This window comes from Acinonyx jubatus, chromosome C2 (genome assembly GCF_027475565.1).
Source record: "Acinonyx jubatus isolate Ajub_Pintada_27869175 chromosome C2, VMU_Ajub_asm_v1.0, whole genome shotgun sequence".
In the NCBI taxonomy this organism is placed as follows: Eukaryota; Metazoa; Chordata; class Mammalia; order Carnivora; family Felidae; genus Acinonyx; species Acinonyx jubatus.
Window position 1 is genome coordinate 2,434,182 of NC_069384.1, and position 26,171 is coordinate 2,460,352.

Sequence of the window (26,171 nt, forward strand, 5' to 3'; positions counted from 1 at the left end):
GCGTGCGGGGCCCTCCGTGTTGGCCCTAAGCCTGGTTACACCGCGGAAGGGTTAGAAGCCACATCACACCGCTAAACACCGAGTGCCGCATGCCGGGGAAAGCATGCAGGTCTGGGTGCAAAATCTGAAGCGTGAGTTTACACACGAGGTTGAACGGTGCGGCTGAAAACCAGCAGGCTGGAAAGATCCTATTTGGCTGGTCCTAGAGGCGTCTCGGGCAGAGACAAAGCAACATGCAGAGAGTTACTTATCCGTCACCCCAGAGAGGACACAAATCGGTAGCCACGTGGGCCCGGACAGACGGGAGCCTCCCGCACCGCACGTGACTGAGCCCAGTGCTGTTTCTTCAGATCGGCCTCAACCCTCGGGAACTACATGGGCGGAAGGAAGGGTTCCCGAGCCACGGTGCACGAGGAGGTGTCCCGGGGACGGACAGCTAGAGACCCAGCACGCGTCAGTGAGCATTCCTGCCCTGTTTACAATGGAGTGCTGCTCACGCCGTTTTCTGTTGCTCTTTAGCGGTCTGCGGATGCAGAGCTCATGTCTACGAGAGGCTGTGCTTCCTGAGGACGGGCTGGAGGGGACACAGGAAGGACGCGGCCACCAGGCCCAGTACGGCCGTTGCCACTTCTTCCTTCGGATTAATCGCAAACGAGGACAGGCTCTCTTTCTGACCGGCGAAGCCCTTCCCCAGGGCCTCCTCGCCTGCATGCAGTGGGGACCATCACTGATGCCACCAGAGTCCCCGGGTGCTGCTAGCTGCCACAGAGTCACCAGGAAGTGCCACAGGCACCTTAGAAGCCCCTGGAACTCGGGGGGGGGGGGTGGCGGGCAAAGAATCTGTGGTCCTCTCCCCAGCTGGACACGGGGGGGGGGCGGGGGCGCCCACAACCCAAACTCCACTCGCCGGGCGGGGCGGACCAGACGCGGCACCTGGTGCCTGAGAGGCAAGCCGCCCGCGGTCCCCAGGCTTGGAGCTCAGCCTGTGGGGTGCTCGCGGGGGGCCTCCCGCCGCGCCTCCAGCGAGGGGGGGCAAGGGCTCCAGAGGCGCACGGAGCGGCAAGCTGGCCCGGCAGAGGGGGTCTGCCCACGTCGCCCACGCTCCCCGGCCCACCGCCCCGCGTGGAGGGCGCCAGAGTCCGGGCCCTGAGCCACCCCCCCCCGCGGCCGGCTGGCACCGTCCAAACACGTGGCCTCCACGTGGATGTGACGTCAGCCACCAACGATGTTGAGTTGTGGGCGTGAAGGAAAAGAAAAGAAGAAAATCACTATTCTGCGATTTATTAATTTTGAAAATTAAAGGAGCCCCCTCTCCCTCTCCTTCTAAAGCGGACGTAAAGCAAAATCCATCCCCCTCCAAAAAGAAACAAAAAACAGAAAAACAAAAAACACCCCCCCCCCCCAAACGTCCATGGTGAGGTTTGCTTGCTCTCAAGTTCTGGGCACCAAATGCACGGGCTCATCTGTGTTAGATCAGAAGGGAATCACCGAGACTTAAGACCTATGCCCGCCCTCAGCCTCCATCGTACCCGGACCCCGCACGGCCCCTCCAGTGGCTCTGGGAGGAGGGTGCCCGGTACGTAGTCATTTCAGGGGGAGAGAACTTCTCTGGCCAAGGAGAACCATGAATTACAAGGTACAAGACCTAAACCTGGGCCTTCTAGGGACCGCATGCACACAGGAGTGCCCTCCCACCGTTCTCAAGATGCTTTAGGTGTTAGTGAGTTAGCACAGGACACAAACACGGAAGCCGGGAGCAGCATGCCACAGGAGAGCAGACTAACCCGCGGTGGCCCCCCCTGCAGCAGGGGGAGGGCGGGGTGCTCTCACCCAGAACCCAGCAGCGTCCTCGTCCTAGAGACCGCGTGCTGTCCCCAGAGAGCCTCCCAGAATACACACTTAGGGCTGATGCAGAGGCACTTGTCCAATTTAGTCTATATTTTCTCCATGCCTCTTTCCTCCACCTTTTCTCCTAGAAAACCCAACCTGCCTCTATTCGGCACGCTGGCTCCAGTGCACCAGGGCTAACACCCGTTACTTTTCCTTCCTTTGCTAAAAAGAGGGGGAAAAAAAAAGGCGAGGGGGGTGTGACTTGAAAACAGCACGCGGGAGGTTTAAGAAAGAAGTCTGATGCAAGCGAGTGGACAGCGGGATGCTTGAGCCGAGCCTGGGGAGAGGCCTGCTGGGGAGCCCCACGCCCAGGGCTGCAGCGAAGTCGGGACCCTGGCAGACACCCCCCAGCAGGGGGAGCTGAGGCGGGGCAGTGCTCCCAGGCTCCCGGGCGAAGCCTGTGCAAGGAGGTGCCCAGCCCCACCCCGGGCACCCAGGCACCTGCTCGGGGAAGGGAGGGGGGGCCACCACCTCTACTTCTCAGGGAGACGAGAGCCACGAACAGACCAACAGTAAAAATAAAACCCCTAGGAGCCGACGAGCTCCCAGGGAACAGTCTCCAACCGCCTCCAGAAGAGAGGAGGTCTGGTGGGGACGTTCTTTGAAACCAACATACAAGAGGCCCGTGGGCTGCAGGGCAGCTGTCCCCGGGGCTGGCGGCAGGGGTGTGGCCCAGTAGAGGGGCTGAGGACTAAGCAGGGAAAAAGAGGGACAGAGGTCTCAGGGGGCGGATCACTTTAGAAACAGATGTAAAGTGCTTCCACACAGGCTCAGGGAGGAGCCAGGCAGCCGGGGTGGGGCGTCCCCACCACCAGCTGAGGGGCACCTGCCCGGCCACCTGGCGCTCGGCCCGCCCTGGTCACCCGAGAACACCCGTATGTGAAGACAGGATGGGCAGGTGCTTTGTGGGCCTGGGGGCTGACATGTCCTCATTCCCGAGAGGGCTGGGGAGGGTTTGCTGGGGTCAGGGGAGGAGGCGGGGGGGGGGGGGCAGGGGGAGTTCCCAAAATAACTGGTAAAAACCAAAAATGGATCTAAGTTTAAGAAGAGAAAGCGGCCGAAGGCTCCCTCTGGCAGGCAGAATTCTCGCGAGGTCGCGGTGGGGTGGGACCCGGCCCCCCGCAGCGGTGGGCCCGCACGCATGGCGCCCTCGGAGCCTGGCTCGTGGGACCCTGGGACCCTGCCCGGGGTGCCGCTGGCGTCTTCGTCCGCAGGCCTTCCGACGGCTTTGCTCTTGGCTCAAGGTTTATTGGTTGATATTAGTCACCAGTTAATAAGAAAAATAGTTTCTAAGTGTCTTTTCCTCCGATCTGGGTGTGTGGTTCTGTTTTTGAGTTAACTGGACACAGCCGTCGGGTTACGTGTGCACAACCGCAGCCAGGAATCACTCCTTTTTCTTAAATTCTTGGTTTCCGTAGCTAGAGCCTTTTTCTATTTCAGTTACTCCTATTAGCCGGCGGACTCCAAAGGAAGCTTTGAAATAGGAAAGAGGCAAGGTCAGACCCATGGCTTGGCCGTCCCACGAGGGAACTCGCTACTGGGCAGGGTCCCGAGGGGATGGCAGGCCAGCCCTCTCCCCTCCCCTGGCCCCTCCCACTGCCGTGCTCAGCCCGTCTGGGGGGGAGTGATGGCCTCTGCTCCTCCAGCGACAGGAGGTGGGTGGGGGCCTGGTGGGGGCTGCACTGCCCTGTGAGGTGCCCAGGGGCAGACTGGGTGCCCGTCCCTCCGACAAGGATACCTAGGGAGTCCTGAGCGCCCACGATTCTGTTCGGGACAGTAATGACCATGTCCTCAGAGACCCTCAGACCATCAAGCCCCCCCAAGCCTCCCAAACCCGAACGCAGACAGAGTAGCTCAGGGACTCCCCACAGGCGCCTGCCCAGTTCAGCACAGGATGCCACGAGAGCACGTGGCCCCGGGACCTGGCTGTGGTCTCCACGACCCTGTGGCTTAGCGGACAGAGCCCGCTCTCTGAGGCCAAAAGGGCTCCAGGCGCACCCAGCTCCCTGCGGAGCTCTGCGGCTGGCGCTCAGAAGATCCCCGACCCTGAGCTGTGCTATCATTCGCGTGCGTTACCTGCCCCCACAAACCCCAGGAACGTCAGGATCAGGAGAGGGGAACCACTCGCAAAGACGCCGAAGACACAGCTGAAAAGAGGAGACAGCAGGACCGTGGCCCAGAAGAGGAAATTCAGAAGCGTCCACGGCCTTCTGGCAGGTTTGAACTGCTCTCCTGGAAACATGCCCTTCTGGTTATACATCTCCTGCAACGCGTCCTGAAAGAGTCAACGACAGTGGCCGCTGTACTGACCGGTACTGACCACGGAAACGGACTCAGCCTAAAACAGTTCCTCGTAAAGAAAGCGGCGAGCCGTGAGCGCGCGGCAGATGCAGGACGGTGTGTCCTTTGCGGAGCCCCTCGGCTGCTTGTGTCAAAGCTCAAAGCCAGCCAGGCACAGGCAGTCACCTCCGCCTTGACCTCATCGCCTCCTGCTACCTTCTGAAGGCGGGGCGGGTGGGGCACGGCCTTGACCTGCCTGGAACCCAGTCGTGCACCTGCCACAACGCATCCCCCTGCCCCCAGGTCTCCCAAGGGAGGGGCTCCTCCCGTCAGCGGCATCCTTTCCTGCAGGCACCTGTCTGCTTCCCCGGGGAGGGGGCGTGACTCCTCTCTGGGCTGCTGGTCCCGCCCACTGCCCTAACAGGGAGGGCTCAGGCCCACCCCCTGTCGACACCCACCCGGGAGTGGTGGCAGGATCCTGCTTACAGGGGTGGGGGAGGGGGAGGGAGGCGGCCAAGCCTGCCCGCTGTCCTGAGGGTGGACCTCTACAAAAGCCCGGTGCTCGCGGCCCCGCGGCACGTACACACCCGCTCCTCGCACCGTTCTGAACGGCCTCCCCTCCCCCCCCCCCGCGGGAAGCGTGTGCCAGTGTGCACATGCACTCGGCGTGTGGCCCTGGCCCGCATTTCAGGGGAAACGGCACTCACCCACGGCACACGGGAGCATTCAGACTCGGTCACATTGGGTCTGTCTCACTGAGACGAAATGCTGGGCCCGACCCGCCGAGGCGGCCTCTTGGAGCTGGCTCTCAGAGCTCATGCCCTCTCCTCCCGACCCTCCCCTGCCCCGCCTGCTCCCTTCCTTGCAAACCTCTGCTCAACATGCTGGCGCTGGCGAGGATCCCAACCGCCAACGCCTGCAGACCCCTGACCTCATCCCCCCGAAGCCTGGCGGCGGAGGGGCCCCGGGGCCACGGGCCCAGAGCGCACATTCTAGGAGGGCTCGAGTGGCCAGGAGGCAGGAGCGCTGGCCTCAGGGTACCACTTCCTGACTGTGCAGCAGGCGCGCAGACGGCGTGAGGGCAGGAGGCCAGGAGGCCCAGGGACGGCTCTGCCTGGCACCCGCAGCCCCGTCTCCACATCTGCAGAATGGGGAAGCCGCGGGGCACGACCTCTGTACTCCGCCGGTGAGAATATGGTCCGTTCCTAGGTTATGACCGGAGGTAGCCGTGTAGGGTGTCAACGTCTCTCGAGGCTGTTTGTAGCATCGGGATCCAAGTGCTGAGTCTGGTCGCTGCAGGGGGCCAGCCGGACCCTCTACTCACACGACCCGGGGGGCAAGGGGCCTCTCACGCTCAGCGTGAACTGGACGTCTCCTCGAAGCACAGCTTAGAAACATTTCACAAAGTGAGTGGGCTACGCCAACGGTGACAGCACGAGTCCGTGTCTCCAAGAAACGCGCAGCACAGAGCGGGACACGACCTGACTGTCCGCAGAGGGGACAACAGGCCATCACCCATGGCACAATGCCAGAATGGGGCATTTAAGCGGAGTGAACTGGGGTGCCCGGCTAGCCCGGTCATTGGAGCGGGACTCCTGATCTTGGGGTGGTGAGTTCGAGCCCCACATCGGGGGTGGAATCTATTAAATTAAAAAAAAATTTCTTTTCAAAGATCTTCTAAAAGAAAAGGAGTGAGGGGCGCCTGGGTGGCGCAGTCGGTTAAGCGTCCGACTTCAGCCAGGTCATGATCTCGCGGTCCGTGAGTTCGAGCCCCGCGTCAGGCTCTGGGCTGATGGCTCAGAGTCTGGAGCCTGTTTCTGATTCTGTGTCTCCCTCTCTCTCTGCCCCTCCCCCGTTCATGCTCTCTCTCTGTCCCAAAAATAAATAAACGTTGAAAAAAAAAAAAAAGAAAAGGAGTGAATTAAATCTGCGTACGTCAACGCTGACAGACATAAAAACAATGGTGACCGGAGAAAGAAAAAACAGACAGCACACGGTATGCGGTCCTTACTGTAAAATACATGTGACAGGAAGGACAGCCAGCCTACCGTATATGTCTCGATACTCGAGAATATAAAAATACCCCAAAAAGTCGCGGATGTCAAAACTTGTCGCTTGGTGCATTTGCACCAGGTGATCTGGGGAGGTACACCTGGGAGCCGGAGATGAGGCCCCCGCTCCGTCCCCTCCGGGGTCACCATGCTCCCCCCACACCGATCACACACACGCTCAACGGGCACGCGTGCGAGACGCGCTGGCAGCCTCCCGTGAGGGGCGTCATACGTCCCCCACACACCGCGGCCGGCTATCTCCGTACACCACATCCCCAAGGTGTAGCCGTGTTGATGGTCCGCAGTTCGTTCACGCGGATGGAATTTTAGCGAATGGAAGCACACACACGGGGTCCCTATTTTCCAGTAACGCGCCACCAGGTCATGGCTCATCTCGCGCTGCGCAAATGCCGTTGCTCACAAATGTCTGTGGCAAGAGTTTCAAACTCTTTGATGCGGACCTAGATTCAGGGACGCGTTCCCCGCTTCCAGCTGGCGAGTGCCAGGTCTGCCTTTCCACCGACCCGAGACACACACGCCGTACGGATTCTGCACATAGGCTGCGTTTCTCTTCGGCAGAGAGCGGTGTTCTTGGAAATCCCGCGTTCCGTCTAAGTTTTCAAATGTAGGGGCATTAAGTGAGAGATGCTGCTCTCACCATTGTCCTCTGCTCTCTGGTCAACTCACCTTTCTGTCTCTACTGATGCAATTACGCTTCTAACTGGTCGGTCTTGCCCGGGGATTTCTAGATCATTAATATTTTCACAGGAAAAGCATGCGGTACAGCCGACTCACTCCCGTGGCTTTGCTTTCCGTCACTATGACGTATGCTGTTTTTATTATTTTCTTTGTTCTATTTTGTGTGTGCTCTCTGTTTTTCTACATGTATTCACGTATAATGTATGCACCTGCCAGAGTGTTGTGTGCGGTTGCTGTGAGGACAAAACATGCATGAGACATTTAGAAGAGGTTGTGACACATAGTAAGACGTGTGTCTAATGTCAACATGACGGTCATTCCCTCCCGGGGAATCGGTCTTTTCTCTCTGGTTGTTCTAAGAGCTCCTGGTTGTCTTTGGTGTTGTGCAATTTCAGTGATAATTGGGGAGTGGATATCTTTTCACTTACGCTGTTCCAGACTTGTGGCTCTTGAACCTGACGAGTGCTAGAAGCTTGACGGCGGTCTTCTGACCCCTGCTCCTCACCACTCCTGTCTCTTACCCACCAGCAGTTCTTTTCTGGACCTCTCACTTTGCCCTCCGTGTTTTCTGTACTTCCTTTTCTGTTTGTACTCCCTCCTGCTACCTTCCCAGGAATTTCTTCTCCATCTTCCACTTGACTAATTGTGTCTTCAGCTGTATCAAATCTGCTGTTCAATCTATTAATTAAGATTTTACTGTCAACAGCTAGATTTTTCCTGCCTACAAATTCGACTCGGTTTTTCTTAAATCTGCCTTTTTTTCTGCAGATCCTTCCCTTTTCTTTTCAGTTCCTTCTTTCTGCCCCATCGCTTCGGACGCACTGATTTTCGTCTCTGACAGTTCCACCGGCTGCAGTTTTTGGAGAGTTTACCTCTTTGGTTCTTTGTGCGCCCTGCCCACGTGGTCTGGTTATGAGCTCCTCCCCGACAGAATTTTCCCCGTGGAAATCGTGAGCAGCTGAGGTTTGGAGGAACGTCCCTCCGGTCCTGCGTGGGCTTCTCTCAGGAACTCTAGTGATTTGCCAGAACCACTTGTGTTGATATTTTGGTTCTATTCTCCTTGAGCTGTGTTGCTAGCATAGCCGTTCGAGGGCAGACGTGTGGTTACGTGTTATCAGGGAGCCCTTGTTCAGACCAAGAGGAGAAGGGGGAGCGTCAGAGCCATTTCCCTGCACTGGAAAGTAGGTTTCTCTCAGTTCACCGTGCGAGGGAAAACTCTCGGAGGGTCCTGAGGCCTGGATCTCAGGATCTCAGGGACCTGGCATGAGATCAAACCCTGATCTTCTGTTCCGGGTAGGCACTAAAAATCAAGACTCCAGGTTAAGGGGACTCGCAAAACCCGCTGGTGGAGCGTGGCATTCCCGGGTCACAGGCTCGCCACCTGCTTTTCAGCTCAACCTCCTTTTTTGACCCTTAGAGATTTCCCAGATTTTCTTAAGAGCTCGTCAGTGCCTTTAAAAGGGTACTTGTTGAATGCAGAAAGGACTTTCTCATTCTCTAAGCCTCCCATGATGCTGAAGATGAAGATCTAACGTCCTGCCCACGTACGGAAACCAAGCTGGCAGGGCATTCAGGGCAGGGCGTGCTACAGGGGAATGGAGAGGGAAGGACCGGGGTGGGTGGCATAAGGATAACCTCATTGTCACCTGTGGTGTGCACACGTGCGCGCGCGCGCACACACACACGCCATGTATATATGTGGAGGCTACAGATCGATACCTTGTTTTACACAAAAAAAGGAAACAAATGTGACAGAACGTTAACCAGCTGCGGTTGTAGAAGCCCCGTGTTATCCTTTGCATTTGTCTCCAGCGTGTTGATTTCTCACAAGAAAATGGAAAGAATAAAGAAGGTAGAAATGTTCGAGGACTGCAGACGCCCCGCCCCCGTCTCCGGAAGGTCCCACCTGCCCTGCGAGCCGCCCCTTCCAGACCTCTTCACGAGCCCCCGGGGAGGAAAGCTGAGTTACCTTCTCCTGGTACAGTTTGTGGAGCCACTGAGCTGCTTCCTTTTCATCCAGCGGGATCTCTTCCAGAGGGAATCTCCTGTTTTGTTAAGATCGAGAGCAAAGTGGCTCACTGTTGGATGGCATCGCACAGAAAAGCGGACATAATCGTGGCACAGCTCGGTTATTCTCTGCCCCCTCCCCCCGCCTTTTCTGGTCACGCCTCACTCTCAATTCCTAAAAGCACACAAATGTCGAAGGCGTCCACCCGGGCACAGTGGAGCACCTGGAGCCCTGCGGGACCGCGGGGGCCCCGGAGGGAGGGCCGGGAGACCATTCACCTTTGAGGCAAAGCCAGCGACTCTCACGAGGGGTTCTCCTGGGCAGATGGTGCCCCGTTCCCACTGTGGAGGGCGGGCATTTGTGGGCTGCAGCAGGAGTTTGGGTCTTAATGGTTCGTTCTTTGGAAATAGAACTGAGAGTGTCTTCCACTAGGCCAAGAAAATTACGTATTTCACAAACGAAAGCTACGTGCTCCAAATACGAAAAGCGATAGAGATTCAGGACTTCAATCTTCACTCACAGACAGCTGACTCCAGTGAAGACACGAACTTATTTACGAAAGTGATCAGCAGCCGCATTACCGGCCCGGGAGCCCGGGTGTCCAGGGGGGAGGGGAACCGGGCAAGGACGGGGACCCGCGGCAGCCGCGGCACCTGAGATCGCCAGCAGGGGGCGCCGGGGCCCACCCAGCAGGCCAGAGTAAGGGCGGCCCTGGGAGAATCTGTGGCTGAAGGCATCCCAACCCTGTCTCTAAGAAAATGGAGAACTTTGCTTCTGCGGATTAGACCTCCCGATCTTCCCCGTATTTGAAAGGAAAACAGCAAAGTTTTATAAGCACATGTGCTGTCAGACATGGGAGTGACGCGGGGGCCACACGACACGCAGCCTCTGGGTGGCTCTGTGGACCCCCAAAGTTCTTGGGAACTGGTGTGCCACAGGTGAGGACATGAAGTTCAGAAGGGGGCTGTCTACAGAGGGATGGCTGCTAAGGGCTTAAAACTCACTCGACTGCCCTCCCTGGCTGTACATCCACATCCCAGAGTGGATGCCGCAGCCACGTTCTATCACAAGGTGGCCACGTGCAGTATGAAACGTATAAAATAAGGACTCAAAATGGTGCTAAAAATAAAGATAAAGACTGGCACCTATCTCCTGGCGTCGACTCAAGCCTCTTCAAGGCTTCTGCCCCAAGGGCCAGCACAGACACCGGGAGCTCGGGCCACCACCACCAAATGCCCCTGACCTTGCCCCCAGGACAACTTCACCGGGAGGGGACAGGAGGTGGGGTCAAAGGGGAAAGCCCCCTTGGGCCAGAACTTTGGCTGGATTATAAGCATGTTTTACACTCGTCGGAATCCTGCTTTTATTCAAACTACCCCATGGCAAGTATCACAAAACAGGAAGTTGAAACCTTTAGAAGCTCTAAGCACATACCCATTATGAGATTAGGTAAAATATAACTCCATGCCTTCTGCAATAAAGGGCACGATGAACAGAGGAAGGAACGGGTCTCCTCCTGCTGGTGGGGAGGCGGGGGGCACCGTCCACTCGGAGAGGTAACCGGTGCGGCGGCCGTGGGCACCGGCCTGGGGCTGGACCACAGAGTTCCCCCAGCTCCTTCACCCGCCAGCTCGGACCCTGGTGGCCGAGGCGCACCCCTGACTCCCCGGGGACCGGCTAGGTGAGGGAGGACACAGAGCCCGCCACTGTTGTCACTGCCCTGGACCACGGCATGTGTTCTGGTCGGAGTCACGGCCAGGGTCAGGTCAGCCCCAGATCAGCCACGCAGTCCCTGGTGGTTCTAGAGGCCTAAGGGCAAGGATCCCGGGCTCTCTCCCCACCCCAGGATGCAACGAGGCCTTACACCTACTTCGAGCCAGTCTGCTGCAAACTTCAGAAGGAAAAAGCCTCCCGGCTTACTCTTCACATTCACAAAGTTACTCCTGGTGGGGAGACTAGGTGTTGTCGTTTCAAACATGTACCTGCTCACGTTCTCCACACTCACCGGAGGGGGGGCCTCTGACGAGGGCCAGCGTGACCGGCTAGACACCCAGCCGGTGCTGGCGGGTGTCAGACACAGGAGCTAAAGGCTCCACGGGACCCGCCCACACGCCGGGGAAGGTCCTGCCCTCCCGGGCATTTGAAGGGACGGAGGGACGGACAAGTCTCCCCAGGGATATTCGGACAGAAAGCGGAGCAGGATGGCACGCATGGAATCATGCTCGAGCTGGCCTCACAGTCCCCACTAAGAGCATCGGCCCCTTGAGCTGGGACAGCTCACCCTTCTGTTGAGAGCAAGCCTGGTCACTGTCCAAGCTGAACCTCACTCAGCCCCTTTTAAAAAGAAGGGGTTGCTGCTCCCCCAGAGCTTCCAGAACATTCTGCCTTTACCCCCGCACCCACCCCTCCACCCTGCAGGAGGGGTACTTGTGTCTGTCCCCACATCTGCAGTCCTGGGGAGAAGGCTGCCTCCACTGGGCGCAGGGAGGGCCCAGTGCCAGGGGGTGGGGAGGTGGGTGGGGGGCGGGGGGTGGCTGCCACTGGCGGGGACCCTCCCACTCACCTCACGCACATGTCTGCCTCGTACTTCTTCCCGTAGAGGATCCCCAGCAAAGACGGGTTCTTGTTTCCGCGGAAATTCAGCGTGACGTCATACACGGCTGCGACTGTAGGGAGAGGTGGGGGTGAGCCCTGGGCCAGGGCCGCAGCGCACCTGCACCTGCCCCTGCGCCCGCATCACTCTGCCCCCACATCCCTCAGCGTCCACCCCTGCACCACAGCATCGTGCCCACGCCGCACGGCACGCACGCGCAGCTCAGCACCCGCACAACCCCGAACCCGCCCCGCACAGTCCTGCGCCCCACCGCAGGCTCACCTTCCTGCCACGTGGGTACGCGGGCCGAGTGCAGTTACTGACCGTTCGTGTCCAAATTTACTGTCTGGCTGCCTCCTACATGCCCTGCTCTTTGTCCCCTCTCTTTGATCTTGCCTCCGTTGGGATTAATCAGGAACACATACGGTTCCCCTCGTAAGGTTTCCGGTTACACGCTTTCCCATCGCTTTGCTGATTCCCCACTAACTAGCGTTCCATCGTGTCAGAAAGGACACGACAGCCTCACACACGTTAACCCCACCCACTTGCCTCTGCCTGTATCTCACATGTCATTTGCGTGGCTCGGGGCAGGTCACTCTCCCGTCCTGCTGCTCGCAGAGCCCAGGGCAGGTGGCGGCCGCTTACCTGTCCCCCGGAGGCACTGGACCGCCGTGGTGAAGCCCTTGGTTCGAGGCAGCAGGTGGTACTTGAGGGCGGGCAGCCCCTTGGAGGCGGCCACCTCCATGCTGACGCGGTGCTTCTTCTCTGTGAAGCGGGTGCCCTCGCAGTACAGGAGGAACTGGGACACGAGCGAGAGCGGGGACGGAGGTTACCCCGGCGACAGGCCCCGGGGAACGTTCCCACCCACAAAGCGCGCGTCACCGAATCCGTCAAACCGACGGAACACTCTAGCGACCAGCACGTGGCATCGCTGAAAACGCCGTTCTGTTCAGGGCTGCGATCCACGCTCCAGCCACACAAAGCCCCTCACCCAACGGCTAACGGCATTTCACTCGTTCTCAAAGAATGCAGAACGCAACTTCCCGGAAGCAGGAAGGTGTCCCTGCAGCCTTCCGCCCCCTGAGCGGAAAACAGGCTTTCATCCCTTTGCCTTAACGTGAGGGTCAGAGGTGCCGAGAGGGGAGCCGCTTCTCAAAGAACTACTCTGCCAGAGACCGGAAAGAAAGATTAGAAAGAGAAACGCCCTTCGGGCGCCTGGGGGCCCAGTGGGTCAAGCGTCCGACTCTCGTTCTCAGCTTAGGTCATGATCTCACGGTTCCGGAATTTCCGGCCCCACGTCAGGCTCTGTGCGGACAGTGCATGAGCCTACTTGGGATTCTCTCTCTCTCTCTCTCTCTCTCTCTCTCTGTGCCCTTCCCCTGCTCACACGCGTGCTCTCTCTCTCTCCCTGCCCCGCTCAGAGTACACGCGCACTCATACAGGTGCGCACAGGTGCTCTCTCTCTCAAAAACAAACTTAAAAAATAAAAAGAAAGACACCATCTTCAAACCGACTGATATCTGTAATTTCAGATGGCCATCCCATCAAACCCAGGTGCCTGAAGGGTGGATGTTGTGAACAGCAGGGTAGATCTTCTTGGGGCCGAGGTACAAATGTATCCCCCAGAACCACGGGGTCCCTGGGGTTTGCTCCGCAACATGGCTCCCCCCGCCCCGAAGCTGCTCCCCGCAGAGAAGTCTCCTGAGGGGCCCTCAGGGCAGCTCTGGTCCCACAGCCCCGCTGGGGACGCAGGAAGGGGCTCCCGTCTGGGCTGCAGCAGGTGGAGGAGGCGGCCCTGGAGGGACGCCCCGGCCTGCAAGTTCAGGTGCAGGAGAGCCCGTGGGCTGACAGCGGCTGGCTCAGGCCCAGGCCGCGGGGGTTCTGGGCACGGGTGGCCGACGGGCACTCACCCACATGTACTCGGGGTAGTCCGCCAAGCGCTCCAGCCCCCGGATGACGGTGTCCCGGTCTTCCTCCCACCTCCGCTTGCAGAACACGATCTCCAGGAAGTACCACGTCCAGCCGATGAGGGGGACGTACAGCAGCTCCCTCTTCGCCAGGACTTTGGAACTCTGGGGGCGGGGGGGGGCAAGTGGGGAGGGTCAGAACCCCCTCAGGCGCCCCGGACCGGCTGGGTGTCTGGGGACTTCGCCGTCAGGGAGGAGGCCGGGCTCTGAGCCTGGCCGCCGGTTTCAGTGTGACCCCAAGCACGCAGGTGCGATGTCCCACAGGCGAGGAGGCTGGGCGAAGGCCTGGCGGAGGGAGGGCACCTGCCGTGGCCGCCGGGCCTGGGACTGCCTGAAAGTGACCCGGGGCCGCCAGGTAAGCGGCTTTCTCAGCATCGTGCTCCTCGACCTGCCACGCAGGGCCCTTACCTGACACAGCTCAGCTGGCAGGGACTCTGGGTAAGCCTTCCCCAGAGGAAATGTCAGAAACCTGAGCTCAAGACAAGCCCCAGGAGCTGTGGGTGCCCGGACCTCAGACTCTGGGAGCAGAGGGACCAGGGGACTTCCTTTCCTGGGAAGGAAAACCCAGACACCAGGGACCCCTGCGTGGCTCACCCCCAGCACCTACCCGGCCCACCACCACTCACCCCCAGCACCTCCCCGGACCCCCATGCCTCACCCCCAGCACCTCCCTGGACCCCTCATCCCTCACCCCAAGCACCTCTGCGGACCCCGCATCCCTCACCCCCAGCACCTCCCAGGACCCCTCACCCCTCACCCCCAGCACCTCCCCAGACCCCCATATCCCTCACCCCCAGCACCTCCCGAGACCCCCGCATCCCTCACCCCCAGTACCTCCCCGGACCCCCCATCCCTCACCCCCAGCACCTCCCTGGGACCCCCGTGTGGCTCACCCCCAGCACCTCCCCGGACCCCCAACCCTCACCCCCAGCACCTCCCTGGGACCCCTGTGTGGCTCACCCCCAGCACCTCCCAGGAACCCCCATCCCTCACCCCCAGCACCTCCCCGGACCCCCATCCCTCACCCCCAGCACCTCCCAGGAACCCCCCATCCCTCACCCCCAGCACCTCCCCGGACCCCCATCCCTCACCCCCAGCACCTCCCAGGACCCCTCACCCCTCACCCCCAGCACCTCCCCAGACCCCCATATCCCTCACCCCCAGCACCTCCCGAGACCCCCGCATCCCTCACCCCCAGTACCTCCCCGGACCCCCCATCCCTCACCCCCAGCACCTCCCTGGGACCCCCGTGTGGCTCACCCCCAGCACCTCCCCGGACCCCCAACCCTCACCCCCAGCACCTCCCTGGGACCCCTGTGTGGCTCACCCCCAGCACCTCCCAGGAACCCCCATCCCTCACCCCCAGCACCTCCCCGGACCCCCATCCCTCACCCCCAGCACCTCCCAGGAACCCCCCATCCCTCACCCCCAGCACCTCCCCGGACCCCCATCCCTCACCCCCAGCACCTCCAGGACCCTCACCCCTCACCCCCAGCACCTCCCAGACCCCCATATCCCTCACCCCAGCACCTCCCGAGACCCCCCATCCCTCACCCCAGTACCTCCCCGGACCCCCATCCTCACCCCCAGCACCTCCTGGGACCCCCGTGGCCAGCACCTCCCGGACCCCCAACCCTCACCCCCAGCACCTCCCTGGGACCCTGTGTGGCTCACCCCAGCACCTCCCAGGAACCCCATCCCTCACCCCCAGCACCTCCCCGGACCCCCATCCCTCACCCCCAGCACCTCCCCGGACCCCCAACCCCTCACCCCCAGCACCTCCCCAGACCCCCGCATCCCTCACCCCCAGCACCTCCAAGGAACCCCCACTCCTCACCCCCAGCACCTCCCGGACCCCCATCCCTCACCCCCAGCACCTCCCAGTACTCCCCCAAACCTCAACCCCAGCACCTGCCCAGACCCCCCATCTCTCACCCCCAGCACCTCCCAGGACACCCCATCCTTCACCCCCAGCACCTCTCTGGACCCCCCACCCTCACCCCAGCACCTCCCCGGAACCCCCCACCCCTCACCCCCAGCACCTCCCCGGACCCCCCACCCCTCACCCCCAGCACCTCCCCGGACCCCCACCCCTCACCCGACCCCCCATCCCTCACCCCAGCACCTCCCTGGCACCCCCGTGTGGCTCACCCACTGCACCTCCCAGGACCCCTATCCCTCACCCCCAGCACCTCCTGGGACCCCCGTGTGGCTCACCCCAGCATCTCCCAGGACCCCCCACCCCTCACCGCCAGCACCTCCCCGGACCCCCAACCCTCACCCACAGCACCTCCCTGGGACCCCTGTGTGGCTCACCCCCAGCACCTCCCCAGACCCCCGCATCCCTCACCCCCAGCACCTCCCCGGACCCCCATCCCTCACCCCCAGCACCTCCCAGGAACCCCCCATCCCTCACCCCCAGCACCTCCCCGGACCCCCCACCCCTCACCCCCAGCACCTCCCTGGGACCCGTGTGGCTCACCCCCAGCACGCCAAACCGCTCGCACATGGTCCACCCACAGAGGAAGTCGATTTCGAAGTTGTGGTTGAGGATGACGACCACGTGCTCCTTGCCAAAACGGTCCACCGTGGCCTGGTCAGTGAAGAGCGTGCACTCCGTGCAGGACCACCACTCCAGAAGCATGACCAGCTCTGCGGACACACGGGAGCGGCGTGAGCGGGTAGGGGGCTGCGCTCGGAGCCGGGCCCCCACTGTGGGCGGGCACAGGCCGAGCCTGTGCTCCAGGGGACGTTTACAGAATGTCCATCCAGAGCGGGATTTCCTGCTGGAAATGAGTCTTGACGGTTTATGTTTCATAAGTTAGATTTTCCAAAATTATAATTACCTTTTCTAAACAGAAGTCAGGTAGGGGCGCCTGCGTGGCTCATCGGTTAAGCGTCTGACTTTGGCTCAGGTCACGATCTCACGGTCTGTGAGTTCGAGCCCCGCGTCGGGCTCTGTGCCGACAGCTCGGAGCCTGGAGCCTGCCTCCGATTCTGTGTCTCCCTCTCTCTCTGCCCCTCCCCTGCTCATGCTCTGTCTCTCTCTCTCTCTTTCAGAAATAAGCAAACATTAAAAAAATTTAAACGTAAGTCAGGTAGAAGACAAACCAGAAAGCGGAAGTAGAGAGAGCCAGTAATTTCGGAGGAATGTCTTCGTGTCCAGTTGTGATTCTCACACGTGCTGTGATTTGAGGAACTGTCACATTGCAGCCGCCGACTGGGAGGGGAGAGGGGTGGGCACACGCGCACAGTCAGCTGCGGGACTGCTGTGGTCAGCAGGGTGGCTGTGCTGAGCCACGGCCAGCCAGCGCGGGCCCACCGACCGGGCCAGGCGTCCCCAAAAAGGTGACCTCACAGACCAGGAAGCCCGACTTGCGGGCTCAGGGTCTCCACCGGGGCAGCCCCATTCTTTCTCGGTACCAGCCCATCCGTCTTCTGAGGGGACCGTCCCTTGAGGATGGAGGGCAGGGCCTGGAGACTGGGCTCCAAGCCTGACTTCCCAGGCCTCAGTGTCCCCATTTACAGACAGGAGAAAACAGTAGCTTCCTCACAGGGGCCTCTGGAGGACTCAACGGGCTACAGCTTGTGACGTTAACACTCAAGAAGCAGAGAACCGAGGCCGGTTTCTCCTTCTGATGGGCGTCCCCATCAGCCCGGCCTAAAGTGGGGGCTTCAAAAGTTCTGCCCCCCGCACGCTCCCGATCGTGCAGCCTCTGGGGTCTCACCTTCCTCCGTGATGGGAGCTGGATGAGAAGTATGCCCCTCGGATGATAACCTGAACTCACCAGCCGAAGTCCCTGCCACCCAAGGCAGGGTCAACAGAAGAGGCCACCTGTCAGAGGCTGACTCAGCACCCGTGAACCCACCAGTCGTGGCCACGTCTGTCCCACATTAGACTGCACTGGAGAAAGGCAGGGGCATGGAACGACAAAGGATCCGAACACACACTTCTCCAAAGGTTATTCACAAGTGGCCAACGAGCACACAAGGAGACGCTCAGAATCGTCAGTCATCAGGAAAACGCACACCCGGGCCACAGTGAGACATCCCTTCCCGCTCATCAGGACGGCCATGGTCACACACAGACGGGGGCAAGTGTAGGCGAGGGCAGGAGACACTGGAGCCCCGCACGGCGCCGGCGGGGACGCAAAACGGTGCAGCTGCCGTGGTTGGAACAGTACTGGGCGCGATCTCGGAACAGACAGGTGGGAAGACCCAACGACCCCACCCGGGGGATCTGCCCGGGGGACACGAATGCAGATGTCCACGCAAAAGCCTGTGCACGCACGCCCACAGCCGCACTGTTCGTGACAGCCAGAAGGCAGAAACAACGCGAGCGTCCAGACTGCTGGACGGATGGGACACGATGTCTGTCCGCACCAGGTAATGTCATCCAGCTGCGCCGTGGACGGGTCTTGAAAACATCGCGCTCAGTGTGAGTCTGTCTTCAAGGACCACCTGCTGCAGGAATGTCCAGAATGCGCAAATCCATGGACAGAAAGTAGCGTACTGACCGCAGCGACGAGGGGAGTGGCCGTTGGTGGGTCGGGGTTCCTTTCTGGGCTGAACCCCAAAACCGCTGGTTGGTATACTTTAAGTGGGTGAATTTTATCTCAGTAAAGCTGTTGACAAGAAAAGGAAAGAAAGAAGGGAGGCCACAAGGCCACTTGTGCATCTGGAAGCACATCCCCTGTGGACCGGGCTCCCCTGGCCCCCCCACCCCCGGAGAGCCGCACCCCACAGACGCCCACACCAGGTGACGAGCCTTGCTCCTGCCCCTCCCTCTCCGGCTGATTGTCATTTAGCGGATGGCAGCAGTCCGGCAGGGCCTGGGCAAAGTTCCAGGTGCACGCTGGTCCACGAGAGACCGTGGATGAGACCGTGGCTCCGAAAGCGATCGGCTAGGGCACCAGGAAGCGGTTTCCTATTACTCTAGTAAGAAGACTTGGGGTCTGTCCTCTTAACAGACCTTCAGCGCACAAGCCAGCATCGTTACACATGGGCACGGTGCTGGTGGCCACGGACCTCTCGGACCTTCTCACCTCGCACGACAAGAGTCTACGCCCCTGTGCGCCTGTAGGGTTTGCCGACCTTGGGTCCCTCATATGAGCGGAGCCAGGCGGTGCTTCTTCTGTGACCGGCTTATTTCGCTCAGCACGAGGTCCGGCACTTGCCTGCGTGTGGTCACACGTGGCAGGAGTTCCTCCTCTGTTTTCCACTGTACGCGGACCACATTTGCTCCATCCGCTTATCCATCGATGGACACTGAAGGTGTCCCACTGTCGACTCCCGTGGACGACGCCGCCGGGAGCGCGGGCAGACTCTGCAACGCTTCCTCATCATCAGCTTGAGAGGGGCCACTGATGCCTCGACCTCCAGACTCAGAAACGCCAAGGGCAGCGAGCGCAGTGCGCCAGCTGTGGGGTCCGCCACGCGGTCAACGTCCCGCAAATGCCGGCTTTCCCGGCCATCGCTGCGTTTCACAGAGGCATCCGGAACAGAGCGAGACAGTGCTCATCTAAGACTGACGCAAGACACGGAATTTTCTAAAAAGGATCTTTTTCAAGGCCGTGTCTTCACTTAGGCTTGACAACATGTGCCTCGCTCACGCTGGCACTTATAATGATGTCTACACACCCCTTGTGGCCACGACCACTTCCCAGGACGGGCCTGGACAGCACACCGTTGGAAACCACGGCGCGGGCTCAGAACAGCCACCGGCCCTTCGTGCTGGCCGGTGACAGCGGTGAGGACACTGAGGCCCGGCCCGGCCGCACTCTGCAGGCAGGCAGAGGATGACCACGTCCCGCCATGCATTGGATCTCAAGGCGGCCACAAATGCAGGAGCACTGCATCAGAACGAGGGACGCGAGCACATCACCACCGCACGTAAGACTTCTCCGGGTCCCCACGACCGCCGAGGGGAAGCACAGGGCAGCAGCCCGGATGCACAGAAGAGCCCTGTGGGGGGTGGCTGTGCACGTGGCACCGGCGTTTGCGCGCAAGGACACGGGTGGTGTCCCCCAAGCAGATGTGCGCTGGCGGGCAGGCTTCCCCCTCCTAACGCAGCCCCTCGCCGTGGCCAGCACTGGGGACCTCCGCCTTTCTGATGGAGGGAGAGGTCTGACCCGGGAGTGACCAGACGGATGGACACCGGCTGCCCCGTCGCTGTCCTGGAGATCGGCCCTTTCAGAGGGTCGCCTGACCGAAGGCCGCTCTTTCCTGCCCGCCGTCGGTGGGCGGAGGGTCCCTGCCTGTGGTCCCGGCCGAGCTGGGGAGCATCTGGAATTAGCAGTTCCGCTGGTTGGCTCCTGAGCCCTCACTAATCTTTTTGCGATTCCCTCCGTTCAGGTACATGCTTGCCCTTCCACGGCGAGCGAGCGTTCCCTGCTTACCCCAGCCCCGCAAGGAACATCGCGGCGCGTGTGCTCCCTGCATCAGCTTCTGCTGTGAGGCTGGCGGTTTTCTCCTTTGCAGCCGGGAAGCTTCAGTCTCGGCCGGGTCGGCCCGGAACAGGCCATGCGGCTTCACGCGTGTGCCCCTAAGCTCTGTGGCCAGACGACAGTCATGCTGGGAACGCGGAGGTCAGTGGGAGGGCGCCAGGCCTGACGGGGCGGGGACAGGACCACACATCCGGTTGAACAGGAGGCAGGTTCGGGGGCACTGAGTTTCCAGGGCTCACCGTGCGCCCCCGGAACGTAGGGGAGCCTCCCACGCGGCCCTAACATGAGGAGGACTTGCCCCTGTATTTCAGGGTAACGTGGAGAACACCCCCAAATTCAGCAGGTGCCCTGGGGGCTCCCATGGCCTGGCACTCAGCAGCAGAAGGCCGGGCTGCTGGGGGGGGGGGGTGGGGGTGAGGGGCCCCACCCAGCCCGCTTCACCCCTCCAGCACGTTTTCTCCTCGCCACGCTCTCCGCTACTTTGTTTTGCAAAAAAGGATTTGTGGTTGCTTGTTTAATCCACCTTGTTCTAATAGTTCTGAGGTTGGTCTGAGGTCTGTTTCCCACCCTGCCCTCCCTTAGCCAAGTCCAATGGTGACATGGCCGCTCTCTTCCTGGCAAATATGAGAATGGAGGGCTGGTGGGGGTGGGGGACCGGAACACTGCGCCCCCCCATCCCCACCCGGACCCCTGTTTCAGCCTCACAAACCGGGCATCACTATGTAATAGGATCGTTCAGAGGCACCTACTTGACGTTTTCTCTGACTTCTTTCTTTCTTGCAGCTCAGCCCCTGTCGTGCTGTCAGCTTTATTCTCACCAGAGAGAGTTTTCAGGTGCTTGTCCGTGGGCTGTGAGGGCCGCCACTGTGCGTTGGCCTCCGGCTGTTCCTGACTTGTGCAGGCAGCTGGGCCAGGGTGCCCTGCTGGGCACGCGCTGTCCCCCTAGAGCCACAGAACCACGTCTCCGTCCATCCGGGGGCGTCCTCGGCCATCACCGCCCCCGGCGCTGCCTCCCCGTGTCCCCCCACAGACCCGCGCGTCCCCCCCTTCCTTCTCGTCGCTCCCGTGTCACACTTCCCTGGCGGGGCTCCGCCGCACGTGTGCGCCCCGCGTGCCCGTTCCCTCGTGAGCAGGGTCCAACGTGACAGAACACGCGTCTTCTAAGCGTTCACTTTAAAAACTACAATTACGGTTTTTATTTATAGAAGTTCTATTTGATTCTTTGTCACACCTGTCGCTGTCTGTCAGTCTTTTGTTCTCCTCGGACCTCGAATCCCCATCTTATCTGTCTTGACAGATTCCTCAGGCCTAACTCGGAGCTACTGATCCCAAGAGGTGCCACGAACCTGCTCCCCGCCGGCCACGGCTCCGGGTCCTGGTTTAGACCCAGCGTCCCCCCTCCCCTGCAGCGGGCCCAGCGGGGGCCCCTGGAAGGCAACCTCGAGATTCAGTGAGCACCCCGCTTTCTGCTGCGTGGATGGGGCGGGGCTGAGAGGTTCCCTTACTTCCTGTGAACCCAGCCGGCTTTCTCCGGGACTGAGCTCCTCAGGATCCTGCTGGAGGCGGAGTCTACAATTTTGTTTTTATCGATTAGCATTTGCCCTTTGGGTGTGTGCTCACATCACGTCTTACGCTCATCAACAACTCATTGTATTTTTCACGTCAGAGGAATTCTGGTTCTCCCCCCACCCCACCCCCACGCACAAATCGTGTCTCATCCAGAAAAGAAACCAAACCCTGGGCACTGAAGCTGTTACGTGTGTAAGGCAAGAGATAAGCCACAGGCCGGTGTGCTGGCCTAGGCAGAGGCAGCGGGAGGTCACGGCCTCCTCGACGGGGCTCCCTTCTCTGCCCCGGAACCGGGAGGCAAATGGAGACCCACCATCCCCCACACGGCAGGCACACGGTGGCTATTACTCTCTCTTTAGTGGAAAAGAAACATGGTCTTCCGCGAAAAAATGGAAAAGGCACAAAGGCAGACGTGTAAATAAATAAACGTAAACCATAAAAAAAATAAAAGGCAAAACAAACAGCAAATAAGGAAAACAAAAAAGGAAAAAAGTAGAAGGCCCTCCTCCCTGCACTCCCTGACACTCAGTCTCCCGTTGACCCCTTGAGACCCTCTGGGCACGAACGGCCGTGTAGACGTGCACACACCTCATACACACGGTGTTCAAATAAACCAGCACGCCACGTACTTTGCGGGAGACCTTCCCTTTGCGCTTAAAAGTGTGTCTTAAGCAGCGCCAGGGTGGCTCGGTCGGTCGAACGTCCGACTCTTGGTGTCGGCTCAGGTCACGATCTCACAGTTCATGAGTTCGAGCCCCGCGTCGGGCTCCGCGCTGACGGTGTGGAGCCGGCTTGGGATTCTGTCTGTCTCTCCCCGCCTACCACTCCCCTTGCACATGTTCTCTCTCTCTCTCTCTCTCTCTCTCTCTCTCTCAAAATAAACGAGTAGACTTTAGGAAAAAAGGACGTTGAAGATGGTTCTCTATCGAGAGACGGTCCCCGGTCCGTAACAGCTGTGCCAGGCGGACTCACCGTAGCCGGCCTCCACTCATGGGCACTGCAGCTGCCGCCACTTTTATGCTAATATAGAAATGACAAGACGAGAATGTCCGTACGTATGTACTTCTGCAGACATCTCCTTATTTTGTGGATTAATCGTCAGAAGTTGCCGCTGTTCGAGCTGTGGACGCCCGCTGGCGAGCTGCCCTCCTGACACGTGCCTGGCTCCCCCCCACCCCAGGCCCCCGTGCGGCGTTCACCTCTGTCAACGGTGGGCTTTGTCGTCGAGGTCTGAACACGCACACGTGCATACAGGCCTCAGACACACACGTCCACGCGCGTCTGTTTAACCAGGACGCAGGCAGGAGCCCTTCTCTTCCACAGAGAGATGCTCAGATAGGTACCAGAGGACAGGCCACCCGAGGGTTGCCTCACGACGCTCCGGTGACGGGCTGGCGGAGCACACGGGGGCCGACGCCGTCCCGTGTGCTGGCAGGGACGGGGCTGGGGGGTGCTGAGCTGAGTTGCATTTGTTCTCAAATATCCAAAACCCCACGTTAAACCTCAGGAAACTGGTCTCTGCGGGTCCGAGCGGTCAAGTGCGGCAACGTCACTTGGGTCAGCCAGACCAAGAGTCTGGGGGGTGGGGGGGAGCGTCTTTCTGCTCGTGTCCTGGCCAGGAGCCAGCCCTGAGCACCCTGGAGCACCCCCCCCCACCCCCCAATTCCCAGCCCGGGGGTCGCCAGCCAGGCCCCCGCCTCCCGGTCACGTCATCGGAAGCCTTCGCCACCCCCGGGGGCCCCTGCCCGTTACGGAGCGGCGTGTGTGGGGTTCATCCGGCAGAAAGAACCCCCCCCACCGTCACCCCCCCCCCAGCCGTGCGGCGCGGGCCACACTCACGGCTCCACAGGGAGTAGGCGAGACGGCAGTTCAGCCGGCGGTATAGCTGCTTGCTCAGGGGCCAGAGGACCAGCGTGCACAGCTGGACGGAGTTGATGAGCAGCCCGCTCACCACGAACACGAACCCGATGAGGAGGTGCACCGCGAACTGCGTCTTCAGGTAGGCGAGCGGGCCCATGGTCGCCGCTCAGTAGCGAGTGCAGGGTCCTTCAGCGAGAACGGCCGTCCTGCAAAGGACAGGGGGCAGCGGTCAGGAGGCTGCGGGGGCCCCGGCGGCCGCAGGCCCCGGGGACGGATCCGCGGTGCTCACGGCACGGCCCCGACCTGGGGCCCGACCCCCGGCAGCTCACGGGGGCCGCACCCCGCGACCCCACCCCGCACCCGACAGGCCCACACGCGGACACCCCTGGGCACACAAGAGAGGCAGAAAAGACTAGAACCAACGTCCCCGAGCATTACCAGTGATTCCCTCTAGGAAACTGCATGACAGAGAGTTTTTATTTTAGACTTTTCACCACGCATTTACCGTCGTCAAACTGCACACGAACTCTCCAGGAAAACAGATCCACGATACCGTAACTAATGCCTCCTAATTCCCAAACAGTGGTGTACTTTTTAAGCTAAAAGCCTTTGTTTTGGCTCTAACACAAAGGCGGTGACTCACCCAGGAACCTGACCAGTTTTTGTCCCCTTTTCACGTGCATTTCTTATATTTTCAACGGTGAAGACAGAAGCTCACATTTCTTGGTTGAACTTGTCCCGTGAGCTGCCCCGTGACCCCCTTGTGGGCAGAGAACCAAGCAGGAAGTCGTGACCCAAACTCAGGGCTGTCCGCGGCCGGTGCACCCGCAGACCTGGTCCGTGGGAAAGGCGCCCGCGCCCTCTTTGGGGGTGGGGCGTGGAGGGGGCTCTGAGCCACACACCGGGCTCCCCGACCCTCCAGGGCAGGCCCTGCGTCGCTTTACAAGCTGAGCACACCCGCGGGCACACGGGAACCGGCCACCCCCAGAGAATAAACCAACTGGGCCAGAAATAAAGTGCAGTGACTTTTAAGGCCGAGTCATAAAAGCACAACTCTGCCCGGTCCCCGGTCCTTACGTAGCTGGCTCTGGGGGACCTGGCCGCCCTGCCAGGAGTACATGTGAGCGGCAGGCTCTGGACGCGGAGGCTGACTGTCCAGCTCCAGCCAGACCTTCGGATGCCCGCAGCCCCACGAGCAATCCCGACCCACCCAGCCCATTGTGTCTGAAGTGCCCACCCTGAGAAGCATCTTACTGCCTCCTAGGCGTCACTGCAAACCCCCCTCTGGGCAAACAGGAGCACAGACAGGCTCAGTGCCTGGCTCAGGGTCACAGCGAGAGAAGGAGCAGGACCCAATTCCAGAGTAGGCAGTCAGGCCGGGTCCACGCTCCTCCCACGGGCAGGGGCCCTTCGGTAAAGCAGTCTCAGACACACCGGCCGGGCCTGACCACACGCTTCTTCCTTGCCCTGGAGGCAATGGCTTTGGCCAGACCTGGCATTGCTGTCCGTCCTCCGGCACCGAGCCCGGCCCGTGGCAGGCTCTCTGCACCCCACCGCTCCAGCAGACCCGGCTCTGCCCGCACCCCCACCATCTCGGATTCGGGCCACGTGGGCCAGAATAACCAGGGTCCCCGGAAGCCAGCTCAGAGATCGGCACCTCAGCCGTCATGCTTTTTCAGGCAGATTCCTAGGTTCTGTGGCCGACCTGCTGTTTCCATCACTAGGGCGCGAGGTAGCAGAATCTGATGTTAAAGTCAACCTTATCGAGGTACAACTCACGACAGCTCAGACGCGCTCACTGCTGTGCGGCGGGACGGCCTGGAAAGCCACTGCCGTGGTCGAGTCTGGGAGCCTCCCCTCGCCCCTGCCCCAGCAGCACCGCTCCACGCCCGGCACCGTGAACCCGGCCTCCTTTCCCGCGGGCTCACGCGAGGAGACCCACATGGGACATGCCTGGTGGCTCAGTGTGCACCACAGCTCCTTCCATGGCGTGGGGGCCCCGCTCCACCCCTGCACCTGCCAGCGGGCCTCGGGCTGTGAGCAGCGGGGGGCCCCACTCCACCCCTGCACCGGTTTCACAACAGCCCCCGAGGCTGTGAAGGTAAGTAGCCAGTCCCTTGTCGCCCCCCGAGGCTCTGGTCTAAAAGTCCATCGGCAGAACCCCCCCGGAGAGCTGCACCCACCCCTTGGCCCCATCGCCAGCACCACACCCTCCTGTCTGGGTCCAGCTGGCCTCCCGGCCTGCGTCCCCAGGGCTAAGTGGGGGACCTGACAAGGGCTGATGGACGTGGCGTGGGGCTGGTAGTGGTCCTGGGGCCTCGTTCCGATGACTGCCCTTCTTTGTGAGCCTCGGCCACCACCTGTCCTGCTGCAGCCACCCTAGGTGGGTCCTAGCTGCTGTGTGCTGGGCCCTCGGGCACCAGAAAGTAAGCCTGGCCCGGGGCTCTGCTGAGGCTGGCCGTCTTCCGGCATGTTCCCCTGCTGCTGGTCAGCCGGGCTGTCAGGATCTGGCCCGGATACCCGAGAAGTGGGGTCAAAATGCACGACTTCACCTGGGGGCCAGACTCCACCCTCAGGAACGTCACCCGCTGCAGTCAGGGGTCCTCCCTCCCACCCCGCGAGAGTACCCCGTGCCTACTGTCTGCTTGGACGCTGGCGCCCCAGCCACAGGCCGCCGACACCGGCATCACAGGCCTTCGGGGACAGGCGGCAGGGGTCCCCTGCAGAAGGGTGGGGGTGGGGCGACGCCCTGTTCCCACTGGGCCCACACGCTCCCAGCCTCTCCCCGGCCTCGGCCTCCCACTGGAG

The 26,171-nt window shown here is 60.8% G+C and overlaps 1 protein-coding gene across 4 annotated transcripts in view; it reads right to left on the bottom strand.

Moving 5' to 3' along the window:
- Nucleotides 1-1,265: 1,265 nt before the first annotated feature.
- Nucleotides 1,266-26,171, bottom strand: part of AGPAT3 (1-acylglycerol-3-phosphate O-acyltransferase 3) — an 83,243-nt gene continuing 58,337 nt past the window's right edge. For all 4 annotated transcript variants that reach the window (XM_027041486.2, XM_053220492.1, XM_027041488.2 and 1 more), the window contains exons 2-9: nucleotides 23,343-23,569; nucleotides 15,971-16,140; nucleotides 13,432-13,593; nucleotides 12,167-12,320; nucleotides 11,492-11,594; nucleotides 8,890-8,965; nucleotides 3,967-4,165; nucleotides 1,266-3,363 (exon numbers count right to left, since the gene is read on the bottom strand). In XM_027041486.2, coding sequence (XP_026897287.1) covers nucleotides 3,275-3,363; nucleotides 3,967-4,165; nucleotides 8,890-8,965; nucleotides 11,492-11,594; nucleotides 12,167-12,320; nucleotides 13,432-13,593; nucleotides 15,971-16,140; nucleotides 23,343-23,520 — 1,131 coding nt within the window. In that variant the 5' untranslated portion in view covers nucleotides 23,521-23,569 and the 3' untranslated portion in view covers nucleotides 1,266-3,274. The remainder of the gene's footprint in view (nucleotides 3,364-3,966; nucleotides 4,166-8,889; nucleotides 8,966-11,491; nucleotides 11,595-12,166; nucleotides 12,321-13,431; nucleotides 13,594-15,970; nucleotides 16,141-23,342; nucleotides 23,570-26,171) is intronic.